We start from the raw sequence: 22,296 nt of genomic DNA, 5'->3' as shown, positions 1-22,296 counted from the left end.
GAGCACCTGGTGCAGCGCACATGACCAGGAAATTAAAAATTAATGACAGAGAGGTAAACAGTTCTAGGCGTCGCCTTCTTCCGCTGCCTGTGATTCCTCGAGACCGCAGGATCACCCCCATCCACACCCAGACCCCCCTCCTCCCTACCCCAGTGTGACTGTGAAACATATGCTGTCAGAGATCACCATATCACAGGGCGCTTAAAAATAAACAAATAATCAGTCCTCCATATGGTCTCATTAAAGGGGCTGAGATCATTCTTGTCGATAAACCACACACTTAAAAAAAAAAACAGACGCACTGAGACAACCCCAGGTGAGAAACTGTATACTGCCGTAACCTTATGTGAAATTTTTTTTTTACATGTTCTTTTATCACCATTCACAATTATTCACTGCCATGTACAGCGGCCATGTGACGTACTGACTCAGATTTCCACTTGATGATGAACGCCAGTACACGTACCATCACATTACATTGGTGTCTGCCGTTGTACCTTTGAACAAGGTAATCAGTATTTTTCTAGTATATCCAGGAGTGACGGCTGGAATCTTAACTTACTTGGTTGAAAATGTCATATCCTGAATTATAGTAGATCATTTCAAATTCAGTTATATTTCGGGGAAAACAATTCATACGAAAAACAATGTAATGAAAATTTCAATGCAAATAATTAATTACAAGGTAGTCCAGTAAATGTAACGCGTAATGTGTGGTCAGGGTCCGATAATCTTTCACCTTGATCACATAATCACTAGGTTATATAACTTACGGTATATTGCTACCAGCCTTTGTAAATGAAGAAAAAATCATTGGAATACTCAAAATACAGCAAAATGCAAAGCGGGTTAAAAATGCCGTAGTGTAATACTAATAAAATCTCTCGCCAGAGACAGGCTGCGTTTAGGGTGGATGTGTTAAAGAGACAACGTAACTTTACGTGCAAATGGAAATTAATGCAGCCCCGTCCATAGACACGCCGCAATGAGATAGCTACTGCAAACCAATCCGTACGGGTTAGCGGAGTTTTTAAAGTCTCGGAGCAGCCCTGTGTCCGGGTTACCGCTCAACATGGACGGTGAGAAGTTCACCGCCGACCCGCAGTGACTGCTCTTATCCCCGGACAAACTCTCCGGCGGTTTCCGAGGCACGGCGGGGAGTTAAAGGCCGGATAAATACTACAGAGCAGGACTGAAATGGGCAGACGAGACCGCCACGGCATCGGCATGGGTCCCGGGAACAGCACCGCAAGTGCCCCGCACACGCAGCCGTCATGCCCGCTAGCAGGCGCACCGCGCCTGGTCTCCTCTGCGCACCAAACGGGGGCGACTTAACATCGCTCCCAAAAAATGTGCCGTTCAGACGGGGAGACACTTTCCGAAGTTGTCAAAGTTGGATTTTCGCGCTGCGCCGCCGCCGCTGAGCCGCGCCGATCCGATCCGATCAGAGCCGAGCCGCCAGGCGTGCGCGTCCCCGCAATGCCGCCGCACTCACTGCTTACCTAGGGAACGCAGAAAAGGGGGCGCGGACTCGTGTCCGTCCGTCAGTGTGTCGAGGGGACCCCCCTTCCCGAGGGCTCCTATGTCCCGCCGAGTGTCGGTCGCGGAGCCGAGCAGCGTGCGAACCAACGCCGGGGCGCCTTATTCTGCGGACTGCCTGCTCCTGCCGATTACGTGGCAGCTCATCGTGTGAACCGGAGGCAGGCAGGCAGGCGAGCTGGGGGAGGGTGGGGGGAGGCCAGGGAGGCGCGCTTCATAGCGCGCTCTACCGGACAGCGGCGTTACTGCAACGCGGTGACGGCCCCCGAAGCGCGCAACAGGTCCCTGCGCTCCGGGGCGGCCAGCGAAGAGCGTTTTGAATGTTAAATATGGCACAAACGATTCGGGTACCAATTCATGTGAGGAGCTGCGTTTCCAGGATTTCGCACTGCGGATAACCTGAAACGGGCGTCGGGGCTGCGAAAACACCCGCAAAAGGCAGAACAAGCTGCAGAGTCTCTAAATAATCTTGGAAATAGATTATGTGGTGAAAAATATGCAATTGATGGAAATTAAACAGGCGTCCTGAGGCACACAAACCTCTGTGCATCTCAGTCTATATAATCTAGCATTTCTTTCCAGCCATTTCTGGATGCCTGGCTTACGTAACGGTGTACCGAAGCAGCCACTTACCTCAGGTTACCTCAGCACAGCAGACAGTGGGGATCTACTGGAAACCATGTGTCCAGTCAAGGAGTCCATTGGTGGGTTACTTCTGGACATTAATTACAGAATCTTTAAGCTGAACAGGGCCTTTTCCTTTCCGCAATATTTCAGACTTCATATCCTGCCTTTAATAGCCACAGGATGCATTTATTAAGATACCTGCTAACACGCAGAATGTGGCTTTTCACTCTTGCAGGATGGACATTAATTAAGCATAATGCACCATTAATCACCCACCACAGACCTGATTATTACAGGAAACACGTTTGTTGGCCAGCCATCTTGGCCGCATGATTCACTGGGGATACAGAGCACAGACAGGTACAGCTCATCTCAGGATCTTTTTAAATGATAACACCTGATTTTGACCTGAATGAATCTCCTCCTAGATAAGTGAGATGGAAGAGCAAAGAGGTACACACTGCCCCCGAGTAACAGCGGGGGCCATTCTTAGGCTCTGTCTCCGCAATGAAGTCCTCGTGCACTTGCCAACCAGACCTAGCAATTTCCGAAGATGTAAAAATATGCCGAAGTCCATGGAAAGTCTGCTTCTCAAATAAAAGGTTGGGACAGAGAGGTTGAACTTCAGGGGTCAGTGGACACACAGCCAAAGAGGAGCAGACATTGTAATTTTGTGTGTGTGTGTGTGTGTGTGTGAGAGTGTGTGTGTTATGGTGAACTCAAAGAAACAACCTCCAATGCTTTAGATATATCTATGAGAATTTAATTAGAACAAATTGTACATGGAAATATTAAACAGTAAGAGACACTGATTTCAAGGACAAAAGCACGGATTAGAAAGCTGCTAAAAGCATCGCTCACACCGGGAGGCGCTGTGTCCTCAGCTGCAGCAGCGTTTTCTGTAGAAGGAGACGAGGGTTAGAACAGCAAGCAGCTTTGGCGAATGATTTTTTTATTAACCAAACTTTACCTGGCAACCAGGTGTGTGAGCTAAGCTTCCCCCACAAAACATTAAATCACCAGTAGAAACAACCCAAAGTACTGCGCCACACACAGACCCGTGGGCTTTCAGTGAACCCGGAAACATTCAGCACGCATACGGAACTGCAGCCTCCAAGTGCATCCAAACCCCGTTCCGCCCAGAGTCACATCCCTGTAAGGGCTGCATGCCTCGCAGATTCAGGAAAGGTCAGGCGGATGCAGACGTGGGGAGAGCCTCCCCTGCTGCCGCCCACCCCAGCTGCCCCCCACCTCAGCTGCCCCCCACCCCAGCCCCCTACCTTGTGGAACTCCTTGGCCCTGGCCCTATTTTTGGCGTAGGCCTCCTGCCGCATGCTGGCCTCCTTGTGCCGCCTCACCTCCTCCAGCTTGTTATATAACCTATGGGGACATGAGCCCTGCTTATTTGTAGGACGCAGCACTGCGGCCAGATCACACGCTTCAGGGGGTTAATCCAAGGCCCCCGATGCAAACAGCCGGCACGTGCACACAGGCTACATCTAAGGGGCGTGACTAACACTGGTGCACAGCGGATGCCGCACACGAGAGCGAGAAACCCCAGGGCTCTCTCAGGAAGAGGGGGCCGGCCTGTCCCCGGGTGCGAGGCCAACAGTGTGTTAGCACGCCCACCCCAGCTAACAGTGGCAGTGCTGTGCCCGCCCTTCGCACCGTTTCCCCCCCACATTAGTGACAGAGTGCTGACAGGGGATGAAGCACAAGCTCTTTATTGGGTTGGTGTGAACGGTCTCATCCAACAACCCTCCCTCCCACAAACAAGTGAAGGAGCAGCGGAATTAAGACCGACACTTTCACAGGCCAGGAAACCAGTCCCACTCGCATATAATGAGAAAACAAATTTCCTCTCAGCATAATTAATTTCCTCACCCCCTCAATTAAGCCCTAATCTGACACATTTTTACAGAGACGAAGGGGAAGCTGGCAGCAGAGAGAGCTGCCGGTACCTCTCCGTTCTCTGGTACATCTCTGCGTCCGCTGCCCTCCTCTGCTCTGCGCCGAACACGGTCACTTCTGCCACCTTCTTCAGCTCAAGTCCAGCTGCTGACAGACGAGCGCAAACACACAATTATAATCTCACAAGGTGGCGCAGCACTTCAGGATGCGAGCGTAAATTTGGCTCCCAGATGGGACTGCTGTTGGACCCTAGAGCCGTCGAAGGTAATATTACACCCAAGTGAAAATGCAGATAACTCTGTTCCTGCAGTGTTTCTGGTAGCTCAACACCACAAGGAGCCGGGTCGAGTGTCAAAAAGCTTAGAGGGAAAAATAACTGCTCTGAGAAGCAGGCGAACCCAGCAAACACGACACTGAAGAAGTGTGAAAAATGCCAGTGTCACACCCACCTCTGGGCGCCACGTCACTGGCGGGGTCTTGCGGGGGCTTCACCCTCGGCCCCTTCGTGGGTGCGGGCCGGTCGGCGCGCGCCTGCATCTCTGCGCTTCTCCTGGCCTTCAGCTTCTCCTGCCTCTGGGTTGACTTGCGGATAAAGTCCTGCCGCTTCTGCAGAAAGAGCTCCTGCAAGGTGCCCCCGGACGCCTGGGCTTGCAGCGGCGCGACTGTGGAGGCAGATCAGGGAAGTTCAAGCGTTTGTAGAGAGGACAGTGGCTGGCACAGCACTACCAGAGTTTACAGTAAGCGTGTCGGTAAACTGTATAATTCTCAGGAACAGAGGTGGGTTAAATTTGGAGTTAATCTCCTGCCTCTCGCTGCCTGATGCTCACCTGCGTGGGACGTCTCTGACTCAGCCTTCGAGTTGCTGTCATCTCCAGCCACCTTGCAGGTCTGAAAATGTTAAATTAACGTCAAACCCACATTCTGGTCACATATTTAAAAAGGCACAACTGAGGCTCCATAATAAAGTTGACTTGAATCTGCACCACAGCAGCAGCTCAATAGCAATGTGCAGGGAAGGATGAGGGCTGTACCTGTCGGGCCTGATTCAGCATGAAGGGTGTACACTCCTCCTCCACCTCCGTGGTCCACTCCTTTTCCACCCCTTCCTCCTGCAGGGTGGTCTCTCCCAGGCTCACCAACGTCAGCTCGGGTTCCTCCAGGATCCCTCTCTCCTGGTCCGTCTCCTATGCAACCCAACAATCTGCGGTTCAGTCAAGGACCCCCCACGGACGCATCTTTGATCCAAGCCCCCCTGCCTCCAGCCAAAACCCAAACCACACCAGCAACAAAAAGCCGGCATCTCACTCTTCCTGTGGTTCTACATACCATGGTAAAGGCATTGTGCCTTTGATGTAAATAAGAGGAACCTCTGGACCCTTATACTGAACCAATTGCTCCAGCAGGTTGCTTGGGAAAGCAAACACCACCAAGAAAGAATCGCTCATAAGCACTTCTGGGAAGCTCTGATAAAAGAGAGCAGGCAGCTCTCTCTGCTCCCGTCAGCCTCGGGAAGGTCTCAGAATAGACCCAGACTCTTCATTTCAATGGACCGGAGGGAATCGTCCTAATGAAGGAACGATTAATTGAGCCCATCACCTGCTTGGTTTTGCCTGATACTTTTTAGCCATGAGGAAACGAGTTGAACGGGTCTAATTAGTCCGAATGAACCTAAGAACGAAATTCCCATCACAGGAAGGAGTGACTCACACCCACAGGGGACACGCTTGAATAGAGTTCCACTTAGTCTAGTTAATTAATACCAATTTGCTCATTTCGAAAACCAATATTATCCCATTTTTCCATTTCATGTGAATTCTCCATGTATGAACAGTGTGATTGGGGCGTATGTACCAGTATTCTGTCCCAGATGGGCAAGGTTAGCCCAGACCCAGAAACGAGATTCTCCTGTGGTTCCTGAGCATCTGGGATATGGGGGCTGAAGGTCCTGTGGGAGTCACACTCGCCCAAGTCATGCTTGCACAAGTGTCCCCTCTCTGTGGACAGGTCATGGCTCAGGGGGCTGTCGGGCTGTGGGGGGCAGTCCTCCGCAAGAGCCAGGTCGCACACAGAGCTCCGGGGGGAGGCCAGCAGGATGGAGCCGCACAGGGGTGGCGGGGAGCACTGGGAGGTGCCCGCCGACTCATTCCTCAGACACTCAGGGGACAGCTCCAGATCCCAGTGTGGGTCAGGAGATCGCGACACCACAGAGCTCTTGGAGGGAGGGTGAAAGGACAGCGACTGCTCAGCTGTCTCATTGGCTGTCGTCTCAGCCAATAGCGGGTGGAAAGAGTCTGACGTAGCTTCCCCTGAAAGGTGTGTGCGCGCACACACACACACACACACACACACACACACACACACACACACACAGAGCCATTACGTTACTGCCCCACATGACTGTGCTGGGATCAAAACTTCACTGTGACCTCCCCTCTAAACCAAACCTACCCAGTAAAACAGTGTCCTGCCCCTGTAGGTCGGGCTGAAGCCCCTCACCGTACCGATGCTCTGGAGTGGAATCCTGCCAGGGAAGATGATGGAGGAAACGTCATGGAAGAACATGCACAAGTTCATCTCCAACTAATCAAAAGCAGAGTCGCAATGTACAGATGGAGAATCAAAAGTGTGGATACACGCGGACGGATGGACGCACGCCGCCCGCCCGGGCCCACGCGGGCGGACGGACGGATGGACGCACGCCGCCCGCCCGGGCCCACGCGGGCGGACGGACGGATGGACGTACGCCGCCCGCCCGGGCCCACGCGGACGGACGGATGGACGCACGCCGCCCGCCCGGGCCCACGCGGAAGGACGGATGGACGCACGCCGCCCGCCCGGGCCCACGCGGACAGATGGACGCACGCCGCCCGCCCGGGCCCACGCGGACGGACGGATGGACGCACGCCGCCCGCCCGGGCCCACGCGGACAGATGGACGCACGCCGCCCGCCCGGGCCCACGCGGACGGACGGATGGACGCACGCCGCCCGCCCGGGCCCACGCGGACGGACGGATGGACGCACGCCGCCCGCCCGGGCCCACGCGGACGGACGGATGGACGCACGCCGCCCGCCTGGGCACACGCAGCTTGGTTTTCATAATCTGTCTGCAATAACAGCTAAGTGACAGCCTACCTCCACCAGGGGAAAGTGCTCAGGCCTGCAGCTCTCAGGTCGGATTACATCGCCGCTTGTTTCCAGGGGCCCTGTAGAGTCAGTATCTGCCGGCAGCAGGGACTGGACACCACACCCACCTGCTGCATGAGCACGCGGAGTGAAGCTGTCAGACCACCTTTGCGGGGCTATATTCTGGCTCTACTGGCTGCAAACATCACTCCACTTCACCTGTGACATTCTCCCGACTAGTAGAAGCATCCCCTTCCAGCCAGGAGGACGACTGACTGAGAAGCTGGCTAATCAGCAGGCTCAGACGCGAGTCCGTTCCCTCCCCCTGGCACTGAGACGACGAATGATCCGAGAGATGCTGGATGATCCGGCGCATGGCGGAGTCCCACTCCTGGACATGAAAGAGGTAGGTGAGCCATGCACAAGATGGGGAGCGAGAAGCAGCACGACCTCACACTAACAGCGACAGTGCCGAAATCCAGCTGCTCTGCTTCGCAGACCCACACAGTCGTTATCACCACCGGCTCAGGAAACAGAACCTAATTAACGCTCACTGAGGTAATTAAACAAGAGAGAAATGGGGTAGATTTTTGTTACTGCAGACGATGGCAGAATTGGAGCATTTAAGAGAAAGTGAGGGGCCTTTAGAGAGGGAAGCAAAGTGTGGGCGGCAGGGGAGCCTGTTCATATCAAAGACGGATGTCCTGGCTGTGGAACACGAAGGAGGGCAGGCTGACAGGCACCGGAGCACGTCAGGAACGACAGGGCAGCCTGATCGAAGCTCTGTGGGAATTACAGGGGTTCAACAGGAAACACAGGCGCACGGGAAGGGAGGGACGTGACAGGAAGGCAGATTAACAGAGAACGGACCTCAGCTCTCTGTATCTGCCTCGGTACCCCCTGGCGATGGGAGGAAGAGGATGACGAAGAGTCTGAATCAAGCGTAGGCTCCAGTGGGAGAAAACGATCTAGGAGGCACACGGAATATTACCTGTCAGTATGTTGTACTCAGAGTTGGAAGGGAGGGAGGGAGAGAGAGAGAGAGAGAGAGAGCAAATGAGCTGGAGAGCGGTACAAATACTGAGGGGTGCCTTACTGGACGAGCTGTGAGAGACGCTTCCCAAGCCGACGTCGTGCGCTTCCTGAAGGTACGAAGACGAGCTGTCACAGAGCATCTGGCCCGGTGTGGAGATGCTAGAATCCTAAAAAGAGCAGAAATACAAAATGAAAGGATCTCAAAACGGGAGAAGCACCTTCCTCTTCGCAGAAGCATTTTACTGCAACCTGTGAATGTTTTACTTACTGAGAAGTTCATCATGTCTAAGTAAAGCTGACACGTCATTTGGGTGATCAATTCATATTTACTGGTGTTGATCTCAGACCACAGGCAACAGACAGACAAACAAACACACAGATGGGTAATGGGCACACAGTACCTGCAGACTGCCCTGGCTCCGGAGCGTTTGCTCCGAGTCGGCGGCTCCGGAGACCCGCACCAGGTTTTGCTGGCTACGGGACCCAGGCAGGGACATAAAGCATGAAGACTCCCGCAGATCAAAATCAGATCTCCCTGAAAGTGGGACTGGACAGATCAGTAAGGGAGTTAAGCATCAGACACCTTCAGTCAACCAGCAAAAGAAAAACAGGAAATACTGGCCCTCTGCAGCACCTGTATGCATTTTTTATATATACATATATATAGTATATTGATATACTTTAGCTAAATGAATGAGGACTGGAAAGATTCAGACCTGAGGAGCTTCCAACCAGAAACAGGGAATCATTCAGCTCCTTGATGTACTTGTCAATGATTCGCTGGACACTGCAGTCGTGTGAGATGGATCCACAGGAAGCAGGTGAGATGCTTGCGGAATTTCCAAGCGAGACCTCCGGGGCGAGCCGGGAAGCGGGAGCGGAGAGACAGGGGGGCGTTCCACCTGTGACCGGATTCAAGGGTCGAGACGTACCTCTGTTTTAGTAAAAAAACTGACGTCATGTAGAAAATCCATCTTCCATTGCTCGAGGATAATAAGTAAGTTCCTCTGGGTAGGACTGCAATTCCAATTAACAAATGGAGTCCCACACACATTAACTGTGTTAATGCAACATGAGGAAACCATGTAAAATTAGTAAATACAAAATCATGTACTCATTGCCAACACTCAAGCCTAAGAGCTTTCAAAAATTACCATCATTATAAAATGAATTTACATCATTTGCCACAGGGGACCTTGATTAACAAACAAAACTATGTAAATAAGGTCATAGGATTTGATCCTAAAAATCCCTGAATATTTTGGCTGAGAGGATATGAAAAGTCGACAGTAGGTGACACTAAATGACAAACTATGGCAGCTTTATTTTCACGCGGCAAACCCATTCTCACCGGAACTCAGATCTGGCTCGGTGGTGGAGAAGCTTCCGGTGGAAATGGAGGTGGAGAATTCTGGGTCAGTGTGGAGACGCACCAACGAAGGAGAGCTGCTGAACACAGGGGGCTGGGGGGGGCCCTGCAGCAGCTGAACACCACACAGTTATTAGCTTAGAGGGTTAAGGTCAATTTGCACACAAGACAGACAGCAACATAACACTACAGTGTATTTATGATGGGAAACAGACACAGGCACAGACAGACAGCGTCTGGGCAGTAATACCCTTTTTCACCATGTCTCATTTTAATCTTTATCATTTTATACTCAACATTAAGATTAAAAATTAACTTTATTGATCCCACCAGAATTTTCCCCTGGGAACAATAAAGTTAATCTTCATTAATTATGAAATGATTACAGTTTCAACACAGTCCAAAATATCCTCAGAATCTACAGACTCTCCTTTCGTAGTTGGTTCTTAAGTACTTGATTCATGGCCAGGGGACCCCCCCCCCCCGCTTACCACACCCCCGCACTTCACATCGGCGCCCGTGTCAGCGGCTCGTCGGTATTCTGGTGGACATGGGCCATCCGTGGGCACGCGAGCTGGTGCAGGATCTGGGGGGGTGGAGTTTGGGGAGATATTTATGTGTATGAGCTGTGTGTTGGGCTGTGAGGGGTTGGGGGAAACATTAGCATGCACTTCCAAAACAAACAGCTGCCAGGCACCTGCCAGCGCGAACCCAACACTCATGGCCTGAATAGAGAATTCATACGGGGGGGGCGGGGGGCTCAGTAACATCCTCTATCCCAAGGCATTAAGTATTAGACATTGGAAGCACATCACAGCTGCAATCGCTCCTGAAAATGGGAATAAATCAACCAGACCAACAAGGCTGCTGCTCCCCGTCACCCGGGGTGTGCAAGGAGAGCTCAGCCTGCGCCGCATTGGGGCGACTCGGCACGGCAGCAGGCCCGACAGGCCGGGAACGCAGGCCCGACAGGCCGGGAACGCAGGCCCGACAGGCCGGGAACGCAGGCCCGACAGGCCGGGAACGCAGGCCCGACAGGCCGGGAACGCAGGCCCGAAGCCCGGCAGGGCGAGTCGCCGTGCTGCTCTCAGTTTGACAGCTTTAACGTCTTTAAACGTTTTAATGATCTGGGCACTTCCCATTGGCTTAGAGCGGAGAGACCAGCCTCATCATGTCCATCTACACTTCTACTGCCGGTGCTCCCTGGTCCAACCCTCCCCGTTAATAATGAATAATGTAACGTCTGATACCCAGCTGTGACAATCCTGTCCGGTTGTCTAGGCGCCCTTTCCCCACCACTCACCTGGCTGCAGCTGCAAGCCGGCCTCCATTTGAAGCCAATCCCTCCACGAGCGCCGGACAGAGCTGGTACCGGTCGGACACGAGGAGCTCCCCCAGCCTCTAGCAGGACCGGCGTAGATCCTCCTCCCTGTGTGGGACAAACCCTCCAATTCCCTGGCTTCTTCTGTTATGGGGAAGGATTTCTCCGGTGACTCCCTACCCACTGTAGAGCAGCAAACAACGGATGAAACACGCGCTCATCCTGCTGTATGACAAAATGATCGCTACACCTGCCGGGTGACAAATGTGATGGTGATTTTGCCCAGAATGCATTAGGTTTAATGCATTTTCGCTTAAGGCGTCAGCGGCCGGACCGACCTGTGGCCAGGCTGCCGTTGGCTGGCGTCTCGACCTCCTGGATTGCGCTGAGCTCGTGCTGCTCGATCATCTCCAGGATGCCCAGTCTGGGCCGTGCCACTGGCGGCTTGGGGGTGTGGAGACAGGGGGCGCTCTTGAGGTCTCTGTGAGTCACAGAGTCTGGGGAGGGGGGGCGTGTAATACAGCTTAAGGCATGCATCTTAAATTCTAAAAGAGACAGACCCAGAAATGGAATATTAGCCTAAAATTGGGCAAAAGCTCAGTGTGAGTGATGAATTTCACTAAGGTCTTTAATCACTACTGCCAGCCAGCAATGAAGGAATTAAATACAGAAAGACCAGCCAACAGGCAAACCATGTGACCTTGAGGGGTGGAGGCAGGCCTCTCAGTCAGACAGGCCGCACTGCACTGCTGCCACGTCCGAGCCAGCGAAGCGCGGTCAGGCACACGGACACCCGCACATGCAGGCTGTGGGGGCCGACCTCAGCTGACGGCCAACCTCGGTGCTCTCATGTGATTATCCTCTGCATCCTAGACGTGCTGAGGTCGTCGGCACATGCTTTTCTTTTCCCGTAGCTCAAGGAAGGCACAGGGACGCAAGAGTTCGCTCACATCTCCATGACACCACAAACATTTTACAAAACGACATCACACCCCCGAAGAATCACCTTGACGCCACAATTAGCATCAAGTTCTTAAGTGGAGCTAAGAATTAAGAGGCAATCAGAGCGGGACTGAACACTCTTATAGCCATTAGCCGTTTCCGATTCAAAGGCAGGCCTGACACCGGGGAGACCCGAAGAGGGTTAGACACGGCACGCTGGGAGGGGGTGAACACGCTTCCCTATTTAGTAGCTGGACGTGTGGCTCGGCCCTTTGCGGGATATGACCGGCTCATCTCTAGTTAACCCATTCTGAAGCTAAACCTCTCCACAATTACACAAATACAGCCCCAATGAGGAGCAAGTCTACACTAAAGGACGAAGCCGACATAATGATCAGTGACTGCACAGCCTGGGGCTGGCTGCTAGCTATCTTAGCGAAAAATGGGCACCAGGCACCAAATTAGAGGGGCAAGGCCATCGAGGGCATGCAAACGGGTTCTTGTACCACAAGAAGAGGGGCTAAATGAACCCTAGGGGCACTGCTGACTAGCAGTACTCACCAGAGACAGACGTTAAGCCAGCACCAAAATCACAGGTCAGGGCATGAGAACGTGAAGCGATAACTGCATTTAATGATGGTCTCTCTGAGACGTTACTCACAGACTAAGATGGGGGACGATCAAATCAGATCAGTGCAAAAGAAATTCAGGCCACAGCATTGCGTGTCATTGAGGGAGGTGACCGGCAGCAGGCTTGCAGGTGATGAAACTGCCCGAGCCGAACATCACCAAACGAAGGGCGGGCCCCCGTTTAGGCCCAGCCGAGGAGCACGCTCCCGCAGAATCCACTCCCTATTTGTAAACGGCTCGCCTCTGAGGCTCCGCTGGACCCCAAGGCCGATAGCGGAACGGCCGTATCCATGGTAACAGGTCGGTCAAAATCTCAGCGCAGGACTGCAGCCGCAAGGGGCTTCGCAAAAGGCCACAGATGCTCTGCGCATGCGAGCTGACACACACACACACACACACACACACACACACACACACACACACACACACACACAAATGCTTTCCTATTCAATCTAATAATCGACCAAAAATATTCAAACAAGCTATCACAAGAAGAGCTAAAGATGACATACTAGAGACAGTGCTGGATGAGGGGGTGGGAAGGACGTCGCCATTGAGGTGCGTGGGGTCGAAGGTGCCCTTCTGCACGGCTTCCAGTGAGGCAGACATCAGGGTCGAGGAGAGCTGTAATCGCACAGAAGGAAGCTGAGGGCCGCCATGTCAGCAGGGGGGGGGCGTACTTTCCATGCTGAAGAGCATTACCTACCCCTCCCTCTAAAAGGAGACTATCCTAGACAAACAGTGGAAGTGGCAACCTTCCGGATGCCCATGGCTCAGAGCTGACAGAGCTGGGGGGGGCCACTAGGGGAGGGCCGCCAATCACGCTGATGAAGATGAATGCCGGAGCTCCATCTGCTCTCACCTGTGCCCAGGAGAGTCGGGCTTCATCGTCCTCTTCGTCACGGTCCTCTTGTAGTGCCATCTGCTCTAACGACTGCTGCTGGAGCAGGGCGCCCCCCAGTGCCTCCTGCTGGTCAAGGGCGGCAGCAGGCTGCGGAGCCCCTGCCCACTCCATGATTGTCTGGCCCGTCTGTCCCCGGGGCCCCTGGACGACATGGCTCTGCCCAAGCTCCTGTTTATCTTGTGTGGGTGTGTCGAGTGGGGGGGTCTGGTCAGGCACAGACTCTCTCTCCCCCAGCAGTTGTGAGCGCCCCAACCTCTGTGGGGCCACCACGGCTCTGTATTCCGGCACTAGTAAGTTGGCTTCCAGACCGCCCCCCGTACGTACTGCCATAAACCCGGTTGGCCAAATGGTCCGGGCGGGCTGCCCATCAATGAGGGAGGGGAGCGCGATCTCAGACGCGGGTGAAGGTGAATCTCGTGTGGGCAGATCAGAAAGAGCACCCTCAGGGTGATCGCTCTGAGAGATAGTGTCTGGGACGAGTGGGGGAGTGGGCGTCCGACAGTCCTGTGATACGCCAGGGAAGGGGAGAGGCGAGATGAGGGTGGCAGGAGGGGCGGTCAGAGCAGAGAGGCCCCCCCGTGGAGGGAGGGGGAGTGTGGCCTGCAAGCCCATGCTGGGGTACTTCATCTTCAGCAGGCCCTGGTACTCCTCCAGACGTCGGCGGGCCTGGTCTACCGACTGCTGGTGCAGCCTATGGCAGATAGGAACCGACAGCTTAGTGTGGACCTAAAGAGAACAGGCACTGAGGGTCTGTCAGGAATCAGCCCACCAGGCTATAGCTAAAACACAGTCTTTCATATGCTTAAAATAGCTAGCATGCTTAAGACAAACTATCAACAACCTACGTATTCCAATCTCCATGAATGCTCAACAACGTTCGTTAAAAAAAAAAAAAAAAAAAAAAAAAAACTGCTTCTAGGATTTCATGAATGATAGGCCTGTCAAAATACAATAAAGAGACTAAATATTTATGGCAGTTATTACAAAAGCCATAGATGAGCCAAATGATCGATGATATGCAACAGCAGATATGACAAATGCAGAAACAAGGCTGAGAAGCGGGGGCTCACTGCAGCGAGCAGTGTGGATATACAACCTCTCCTACCGGTTTTGTTCCAGGAGACGCCGCTGATGCTCTCGGATTCTCCTGGAACGCGCATCCTGGGCAGCAATCGGCTGGCTTTCCTGGCCCGTCTGAGACAGCAAGGCATGACCAAGAGTCAATATCGTTACTAATGTGACCCTACATGTCACCACTCAGCAGAGATCCGACCATGAGGGTCGGCCCTCTGCTCCGAGCCTTCATCATGCAGATGTGGGCTCTGGTCAGAAGGACATTCAGCAGAATGGACGTGGCCGTTTACCCCAATGCTTTCAGAGGCTCACACCAGGAGGAACAACAACACTTGTAAAAGCAGAGTGATTCATTCCACATCTCTCATTATTACACCTCTTCAGGTTGGATGAACAGCTGAGCCCAGATGAATAATTCATTGTCTACAAGTTCTGCTCAAGGCTGATTTCTTGACCGGGTGGCAATGCTCACAGCTCTAATCTACCAAATGGCATCCTCCTTTTAATCATGCCCTTACAACAAAACCAGGGAGCATTTCACAAAACTGCCAAACAAAGTTTTTAATGAAGCTTGTCCTTTAGAATTTCTACAGATTTATAAACAGAATTGTTTTCACCTGATTCCAAGACATCAAACGGCACATACTGTAGAATCATTATCATCGTATTCTTTACTTTATGGTAAGTCCTGAGTTGTCCCTCTAAAATTTACCAACCAATGCTATTTCTGCTCATAGAATACAGGGTTTTATATACTTATATTTTTATATGCATGTGACCCAATCACCCTTTCATTCATTGTGAGCACATCCTCCCACCATGTCCACCTAAACATAAGCCAAAATTCAGCTCACACTCGGCTGCTGCGATTCAGTGAAGTCAGCAGGCGACTCGGCTGGACCAAATTTCCCAGAATCCTCAGCTGACAGGCGCGCCTGCCTCAGCTGGAGCTCCAGGCCGCGCCGCTGCTCCTCCAGGTCCTCCAAAAGCTTCAGCTGCTCCTGTTTTTGCCGCTCCAGCTCAGCCTCCTGGAACAGAGGTAGCCCTCTGCTGTCAGAGGGCCCTTTCCCACTGCACCAGTACTGCATGGTACTTCTGCATTTCAAGAAAGTACCAAAAGTGCTTTACTTCTTATGTTGATTTTCCACTGCTGTAAAAACTGATACCGGCACTGAATGAATCATCACAACACAAGGTGGGGTATTTTGTACTGAATTCAAATGGCTTTAGTATATAATGCTGGGCAACATGCAACATTAATACCAACACTGCAAGTTATTCGCATACAATTCTCACACTGCACAGACCACAATGGATTGAGGTCACTGTCATAGGAAACAAAACTTTGCAATTCTAACGTTTGTTCCTTTCCAAGATTATCTAGTAAATGTCTGTAAAGTCTGCTCTAAGTTTACCTCCGCTGCTTTTGCACGAGCTCATCATGCAGTCCTGGAACAATCATAATCGTTTTCATCCTTACTGTCCAAATCATTCCTTGATGGTTTTGTGTGAAATGTACTTATTTTAAAATCCTTTTTTGCTTTATAAATATCTCAACATTTACTGCAACAAAATCACTCTGCGATATTTGAAGATTTTCCAACATTGTGCAGCCGTAGTATATTTTATAGCAAATACTAATTTCATTTCATGCCATTCACATCTCATTGAATCTGTTGTTCTAATCTGTTTGTAATTAAAGCTTCATTTGTCCACACATCCATCACTGCTTACTTTTTTTGCTTAATTTATTGTTGTTTCCGGAGATCGTAACTACACTTTATCAGAATGGTGGATGTATTTCGTGTCTGTGAAGCAGGTTATTTGCATAACCAATCGACAATATTCACGTTTGCAAGTCCTGTCCCAAATTACCAGAAGACTATCCAGGCTGGTTTGGTATTCTTTGTGCTGGTACCTGACTAGATAATCAATGCATAAGGGAAAGTAAAGAATTTTTGGTATCAGAATTATGGTAACAGATGCAGTGGAAAACCACCCAGACTGTCCTCTACTCACGAAGCTGCCGTCGGCACAATGAAAACTGCAGGGGAACCTAAACTAACAGCACATTCATACGACTATTCCCCACAGCAGGGCACCTGATGCACATTAAACTGGTACCAATGAGCTAGCAATCCTTCCCTGCTGATCTCCCCAGGAAGCCATTAAAAGCTAATTCCCGACTTCTGCCACAAACAGAGCCTGCAGCATGTCATCTCCCCAGCAGCCTGAACAGAGACCAGGCGCTGCCGTGAAATCGGAATCAGCAGCACACACGGAAGGCACCCGTGCATACCCGCATCCTCCTCTCTGCCTGCACTGCCGCACCCCTGTGATGCCGCAGGGTTTCTGCAACACTGGAGTCCTCTGTCGCCTCACGACCTGGAACTAAAAGGAGAGCCGTATTTAAAGGGAAGGTTTGCTGCATTTTTCTCTGTGTAGTAAACAGCGATGTGAGGAAAAGCAGTTAGCAGTCAAGGTGAGGGGCTGACCTTGAGCGGCTGGCTGGGGGTCAGGTTCAGTGATCTGTGTAGGACTTGCGGACCGGGCCTGCTCCCTGTTCTCGCTGCTCAGCGAGCCACTCTCCATAGTGACGCTGTCCCCAGCCGTCACCTCACTCCCGCTCCCACTCCGGCTGCCCTGCCGGGTCCTCTGTGCCCGAATCCTTTCCAGAAGCTTCTTCAGTATGTCTCTAGGGGGCGCTTCAGAAGGCTGAGCTGTGTTTACAATGCCAAACATCAACACTTACCAAACACAGAGTCTTAGTGACTAGAGTTATATCCACTAAATACAACATTAAAAAGGACTAGTAAGTTCAAGCCTAAGGTACAGTTATTGAAAAAAAGCTACAAGGTCTTCATGACCTTCAGCAGAAGGTACTTATACACAGGATGAATTAAGCTCCAAACCTTGTTCTTCTGCAGGTGGAACTGCAGGCTGGCTCTCCTCTCTATCCGTCGCTTCCTCTATGCTGGGCTCCAGGGTCACATCCAGATCCTCGTCCTGGCTGCCCAGAGACGTGGCGGGAAGAGGCTCTGGTACGAGATGCAGGACCTGATCTCCTTTCACTCCTGCGGGGCCCACAGGGAAGGAGTCAGAGGTCAAGCAGCGAACATCGTCAAGTTTGACCTCATCAGGAAGACAAAAGGAGGAAAGCAGAACTATTTACGGTCTTAGTCACATTAAGGATTTTGAACAAGGTACAGACCCTACAAGGTTCAAAATTATCAGCTGATAATAAATTAGTGAATTATTGAATGCAAATAAGTGTCATTGCTGTCACACCAGAGCACACAGTGCACAACAACAAAATGTGTTCTCTGCATTTGAACCATATGTGACAATGTGACATAGCAGGGGCCAGCCAATTCAGCGTCCGGGAGCAGTGTTTGGGGACGGCACCTTGCTGAGGATACCTCAGTGGTACTTTGCTGCTCTGGAATTCGAGCCAGCAAACTTTCGATTACAAACACACTTCCCTAACCATTAGGCCACCACAGGCACCAGATACACCAAGTAAGGTACATAACTTACAGGAAACCATCTAAACCAAACACTGAATGTAATGGTACATGAAGCATCTGGAAAGCACTGCAATGGCAAAGTTAACAGAGCAAACGCAGCAGCACCTGAACGGCGAGGCCGGCCCTCCAGCCTGCTCACCTCTCTCTCCCGCATACAGGTCCTCAAAGGCAGTCTCCAAGTCCCACTGCCTCTCCTCTGCCATCTCCTGCCTTCGGTGGGGTGGCTGAAAGATGTTCAGGGCCATGTGCGCCAGCTGCTGCCTGCGACGAAGCAGGTCGGCCTGCTGCAGGCGGTCCAGCTGCTGCAGCAAACGCTCACGGTCCTACATGACCATAGCGTGCAGGACAGAAGAGGAAATGTAAGACAGGCACAGCCAGACTAAGCCTGGAAATCACTCAGCGCTCTCACACACACCCACCCAGCCCTGCAGGCAGTGTGAAACATGAGCTTATATAGCTTGTGTTCATGCAAGAGGCATGCAGTCTAGAGATGCACCGATCCAATATTTGGATCGATATCGGCACCAATCCAGATCTATTAGACAGATCGGGTATTGGGTATGTGGCAAATCCACGTCCGATACTTATTTATTTAGTTTTTGGCAATTCTTATGAAATCGATTTGTACAATCAATCGCATGACAGCTGTTTCCTATTTTATGTTTTTTTTTGCGGAATTTTGCGGGACACTAACGGTGCCACTCGGTGGGTGTGAGTGCAGCGACTTCCGTATTTTACACTTTTAACAACTAGTAGCACAGTGATTTGCAATCGCTGTAAAAACTAAATTCTGAGAGGTGGAAGTAGCATTTACTGCAAAATCCCACTAAACCAAGCATACACAATTGTGAAAGACAACACGAGTAATATGGAAAAAAGCAATGGATGATTTGGGCGTCCCTGGCTTGGGCTGGTCTGCACACTCACTGCTGCTTGTGATACACGAGGGGCTGCGATCACAGTGAAGTGTAAGTGACGCTGTAGCCAGTGGGAGAAACATCGTGGGCCATTTTAAAAGCCCGCTTTTGCCGGACACTCCAGCTGAACTGCAAATGCATCCATAATGCTTCAAACAAGATGTACAAATGAGGCACAGCAGTACATTATGTGTTTCTAGCAGCCTAATTTAAGATTTTTTGGCATAATTTTATTTCATTTACAGTAAAATCCCGTTATAGTTCACTCGCTTATAACGGAATATCGTCTATAACGGATGAGGTCCGCTGGTCCCGGATGTTCGCCTTTAAGAACATGCAGAGAAAGCATCGGATATAGTGGACTCGCATATAACGGAATTTAGCTTATAACGGAATATCGTCTATAACTGACAAGGTCCGCTGGTCCTGGACGTTCGCCTTTAAGAACATGCAGAAAAAGCATCGGATATAGCGGACTCGCATATAACGGAATTTAGCTTATAACGGACAGACAATTTGGTCCCCAGGGCTGCTTTTAGCTGTAGTTTTGTTCGGCTATAACAGACATGCAGGCTCCGCCTACAAGGCGTGTGGTGTGCCGGTGATATCCAGCGCAGATACCTAATCGGGATAAAAAGAGCTCTTGTATTGGAGTCTGTATCAGTGCTGGCAGTTGTGTATCGGGAATCGGATCGGAACTGAATAATGTGAACCAGTCCATCCCTAATACAGACCATACACAACATACAACCTATGCGACTCGCATCAATTCACACATACAACTAATTCTTTTTTTTTTTATTAAGCAAATGTACGAACTACAACAGGAATGTACTAGTAGCATGTATGGTGGCACGACCCTCCCAGCCCAACACACCTATTAGTCTTGTTCACATAGCTAAAAGTGCAGTTATCTTATTCTGACATACGTCTATTTGATATATGACCTGTCTGTCAGAACTGAACCCATTATTTGGGGACAGTCTGTATTTTTCCCTAATAAAAGAAAGATTTTTGCTAAAAATGCTCGAATTTCAGACAGCAGAGATAAAGGTCATTTATGCAAAGGTCTACTGTGAGTGTGTGTGTGGTGGGGGGGGGGGGGTACCTGTGCGAGATGCTCCTTCCTCAAAGCACACTCCCCCCTAAGACGAGCCTTCTCCTGCCTTTCCCTCCGCTCTCGCTCCTCCTCCTGATCTCGTGCCGCTAGGCGCCGCCCTTCCTCTGCTGCTGCAAGCCGGGCATCGCGCTGTCCGCAACATGCAAGGTGAAAAATCATAAGATGAACAAATGGCGTGTTCAATTTACTCACTAGTAGTGAGAGCACGCTTTGCAGTTCCGACAGTCGGCAAACAGCTGCAGGCTTCCTGAACTTTTCACTCCTGCGTCTCCTACCCTCATTTTTAAACAAGCCTGGAGTTCCTTTCACAAAATGGCAGGAGTGCCACAAAATCAAATGAACTCAGCGTCACTGTAGCAATGTGCAGCCTCCGCAGAACGAACCTCACTGACCCGCTGGGTTCGCTGCTAGAGTTACTTAGTAAATAGATCCAAGTAATGCAGAAAAGACCCAAAAAAATTTACCCTAGTCACACTTCATTCAAACCCAAACCGTGCAAAAAAATTACACAGAAACGTCATCTTACGTTCCTACCTGATCAACATTCACTTCACAATCCACAGTCGCCTCAGGTAGATGGTAATGTGTGACAGAGTATCTAGCTGCACTGGGCACTTTCGCCACAGGGGGGCGCTTCAAATCCACATTCTGGGGGAAGATGGAAAGCTAAGCCATCAGGCGCAATTCACATATGGTGAAGAGAAGACACTGGGAGGCGCCTTCCTCTGGGTGTTAGGAGTCGCTGACACAAACTTGCCTGAATGGGGTCTGGTGGTGGGGGTGGCAGGCTGGTCACCTTGGCTGCCCTCTCCTTCTCTGTCAGCATGGCCCTCTTCCGGGCTTCGGCACGGCTGCAAAAAGAGCAGGGTCAACGAAAGCACGTCAGTGCCTGCCGCGCCAGCTCGCGGCCTGCTCCTTACCGGCACTGCTCCTTACCGGCACTGCTCCTTACCGGCACTGCTCCTTACCGGCACTGCTCCTCCTGCTGTCGCTCCCTTTGCCACCTGAGCTCCGTCAGCGCTGCCCTGTGTCGTCGCTCTGCCCGCTCCTGATTCTCCCCTGCCTGCCGCACCAGTGCCTCCCAGTCTGGTTCCTGCAGCCGGGCGAAAAGCAGCCATTCTTACATGCCTTCTACACCGAGGGGAGTGGGAATGGAGGGGCAGTGATGGCACCAGCTCACATTTTCCTTGGCACTCCTGTAGCTTTCTCCCACAGCCCCGCGGCTCTCCTCATACAGCTCCTGCAGGGCTTGAACCCTTTTCTCCTGCTGCCTCACCCACTCCCCCCTCAGCTCCTCAGCCAGCCCCTGGAGCTCACAGTCTCGGCGTTGCCGCACCTCCTTGCGGATCTGCAATGCGATGAAGCGCTCCTGCTCCCGCACCTGCATTGAATGCACTCAGTGTTGGGATGTAAAGCAGGTTCATGCACCGTTCATGCACATACACTGACAGACAGTGGCCTAATGGTGATTCTTAACAGGCCCCTTTAAATTGTCCTCTCACCTGCTGCAGCCTAAGCCTCCTCCTCCTCTCCTGCTCCTCTCTGATCAGCCGTGCCTCCTCGTTCGGGCTCAGCCTCAACCGGCCCACTTTGTCCACCTTCCTCCTCATGTTCGCCCGCTCGTCTAAGGCGCTGGCGTCCCAGCCTTCCGCCAACATGAGCCCAGGCAGGTTATCACACGCTTGTCACGAAATTAGGGGTCATGTTAAGACAGTTAGCGCGCAGGTTTCCGTTTTCGGTCAAGCCGGCTAATGGCTAACACCAAAACAACAATCAGTAAACTAACTTGACATGCAGTTGGCCACCTAACTCTGAAGACAATTGTCGAAATAAAATCCCGTTAAGATATGTTAAAAAGAAGGATCATGTCTTAAAAAGGAAAATTTCACACTACGTAAATAAGAATAAATTCAGAAACCCTGAAGTTATCCGCCAACAGCTAACACGTCTCCATGGTTTTGTTTCTGCTTCAAACGTCCATTCGCGACTCGCGTGACGTCACTACCGTTATTCAAACAGCCCGCTCAGTCACGTGGAGCGGTAGCAGAAGTGTGTCTCCGAGTGCGGACCGTAATTAACTACACGTAAATAATTATGAAGTGATGTGCGCAACGTCATGATGTATTATAACTTATGTACCGGGCAACTCGTCTCTCATTAGATTAAATGTACTTTGCCCAGACAGCGTAAAGTGATGCTGTCGTTTACAAAATCCAGCCTCTGCATGCAACATTAATACTATGGGTGGCACCGGTT

General features: G+C 51.3%; 1 protein-coding gene across 8 annotated transcripts; it reads right to left on the bottom strand.

Annotated features, from left to right (window-relative positions):
* Nucleotides 1-2,907: 2,907 nt before the first annotated feature.
* cep295 (centrosomal protein 295) lies at nucleotides 2,908-22,112 on the bottom strand. Of its 8 annotated transcripts, none has more exons than XR_007383217.1 (32): nucleotides 21,543-22,112; nucleotides 21,221-21,421; nucleotides 21,009-21,133; nucleotides 20,798-20,891; nucleotides 20,575-20,688; nucleotides 20,029-20,169; nucleotides 18,143-18,326; nucleotides 17,389-17,550; nucleotides 16,972-17,196; nucleotides 16,776-16,867; nucleotides 15,331-15,504; nucleotides 14,508-14,596; nucleotides 13,361-14,093; nucleotides 13,011-13,122; nucleotides 11,265-11,423; nucleotides 10,909-11,109; nucleotides 10,097-10,191; nucleotides 9,588-9,720; nucleotides 8,953-9,138; nucleotides 8,638-8,783; nucleotides 8,298-8,403; nucleotides 8,072-8,169; nucleotides 7,421-7,592; nucleotides 7,211-7,332; nucleotides 6,526-6,598; nucleotides 5,929-6,383; nucleotides 5,109-5,261; nucleotides 4,905-4,965; nucleotides 4,527-4,739; nucleotides 4,128-4,224; nucleotides 3,447-3,563; nucleotides 2,908-3,065 (listed from the first exon to the last, which is right to left on the bottom strand). XR_007383217.1 is itself a non-coding variant. In XM_048982037.1 (32 exons), the coding sequence occupies exons 1-32, from the start codon at nucleotides 21,696-21,698 to the stop codon at nucleotides 3,024-3,026; spliced, it is 5,256 nt and encodes a 1,751-aa protein (XP_048837994.1). In that variant the 5' UTR covers nucleotides 21,699-22,112; the 3' UTR covers nucleotides 2,908-3,023. The 8 variants fall into 8 exon arrangements, 6 of the variants coding, with proteins under 6 accessions (XP_048837994.1, XP_048837999.1, XP_048837996.1 ...); XR_007383218.1 differs by having other exon boundaries at nucleotides 4,128-4,221; XM_048982037.1 differs by having other exon boundaries at nucleotides 3,447-3,546; nucleotides 4,086-4,224.
* Nucleotides 22,113-22,296: the final 184 nt, after the last annotated feature.

This window comes from Brienomyrus brachyistius, chromosome 17 (assembly GCF_023856365.1).
Source record: "Brienomyrus brachyistius isolate T26 chromosome 17, BBRACH_0.4, whole genome shotgun sequence".
Taxonomy (NCBI): domain Eukaryota; kingdom Metazoa; phylum Chordata; class Actinopteri; order Osteoglossiformes; family Mormyridae; genus Brienomyrus; species Brienomyrus brachyistius.
This window is presented reverse-complemented; position numbering and strand designations above follow the sequence as displayed.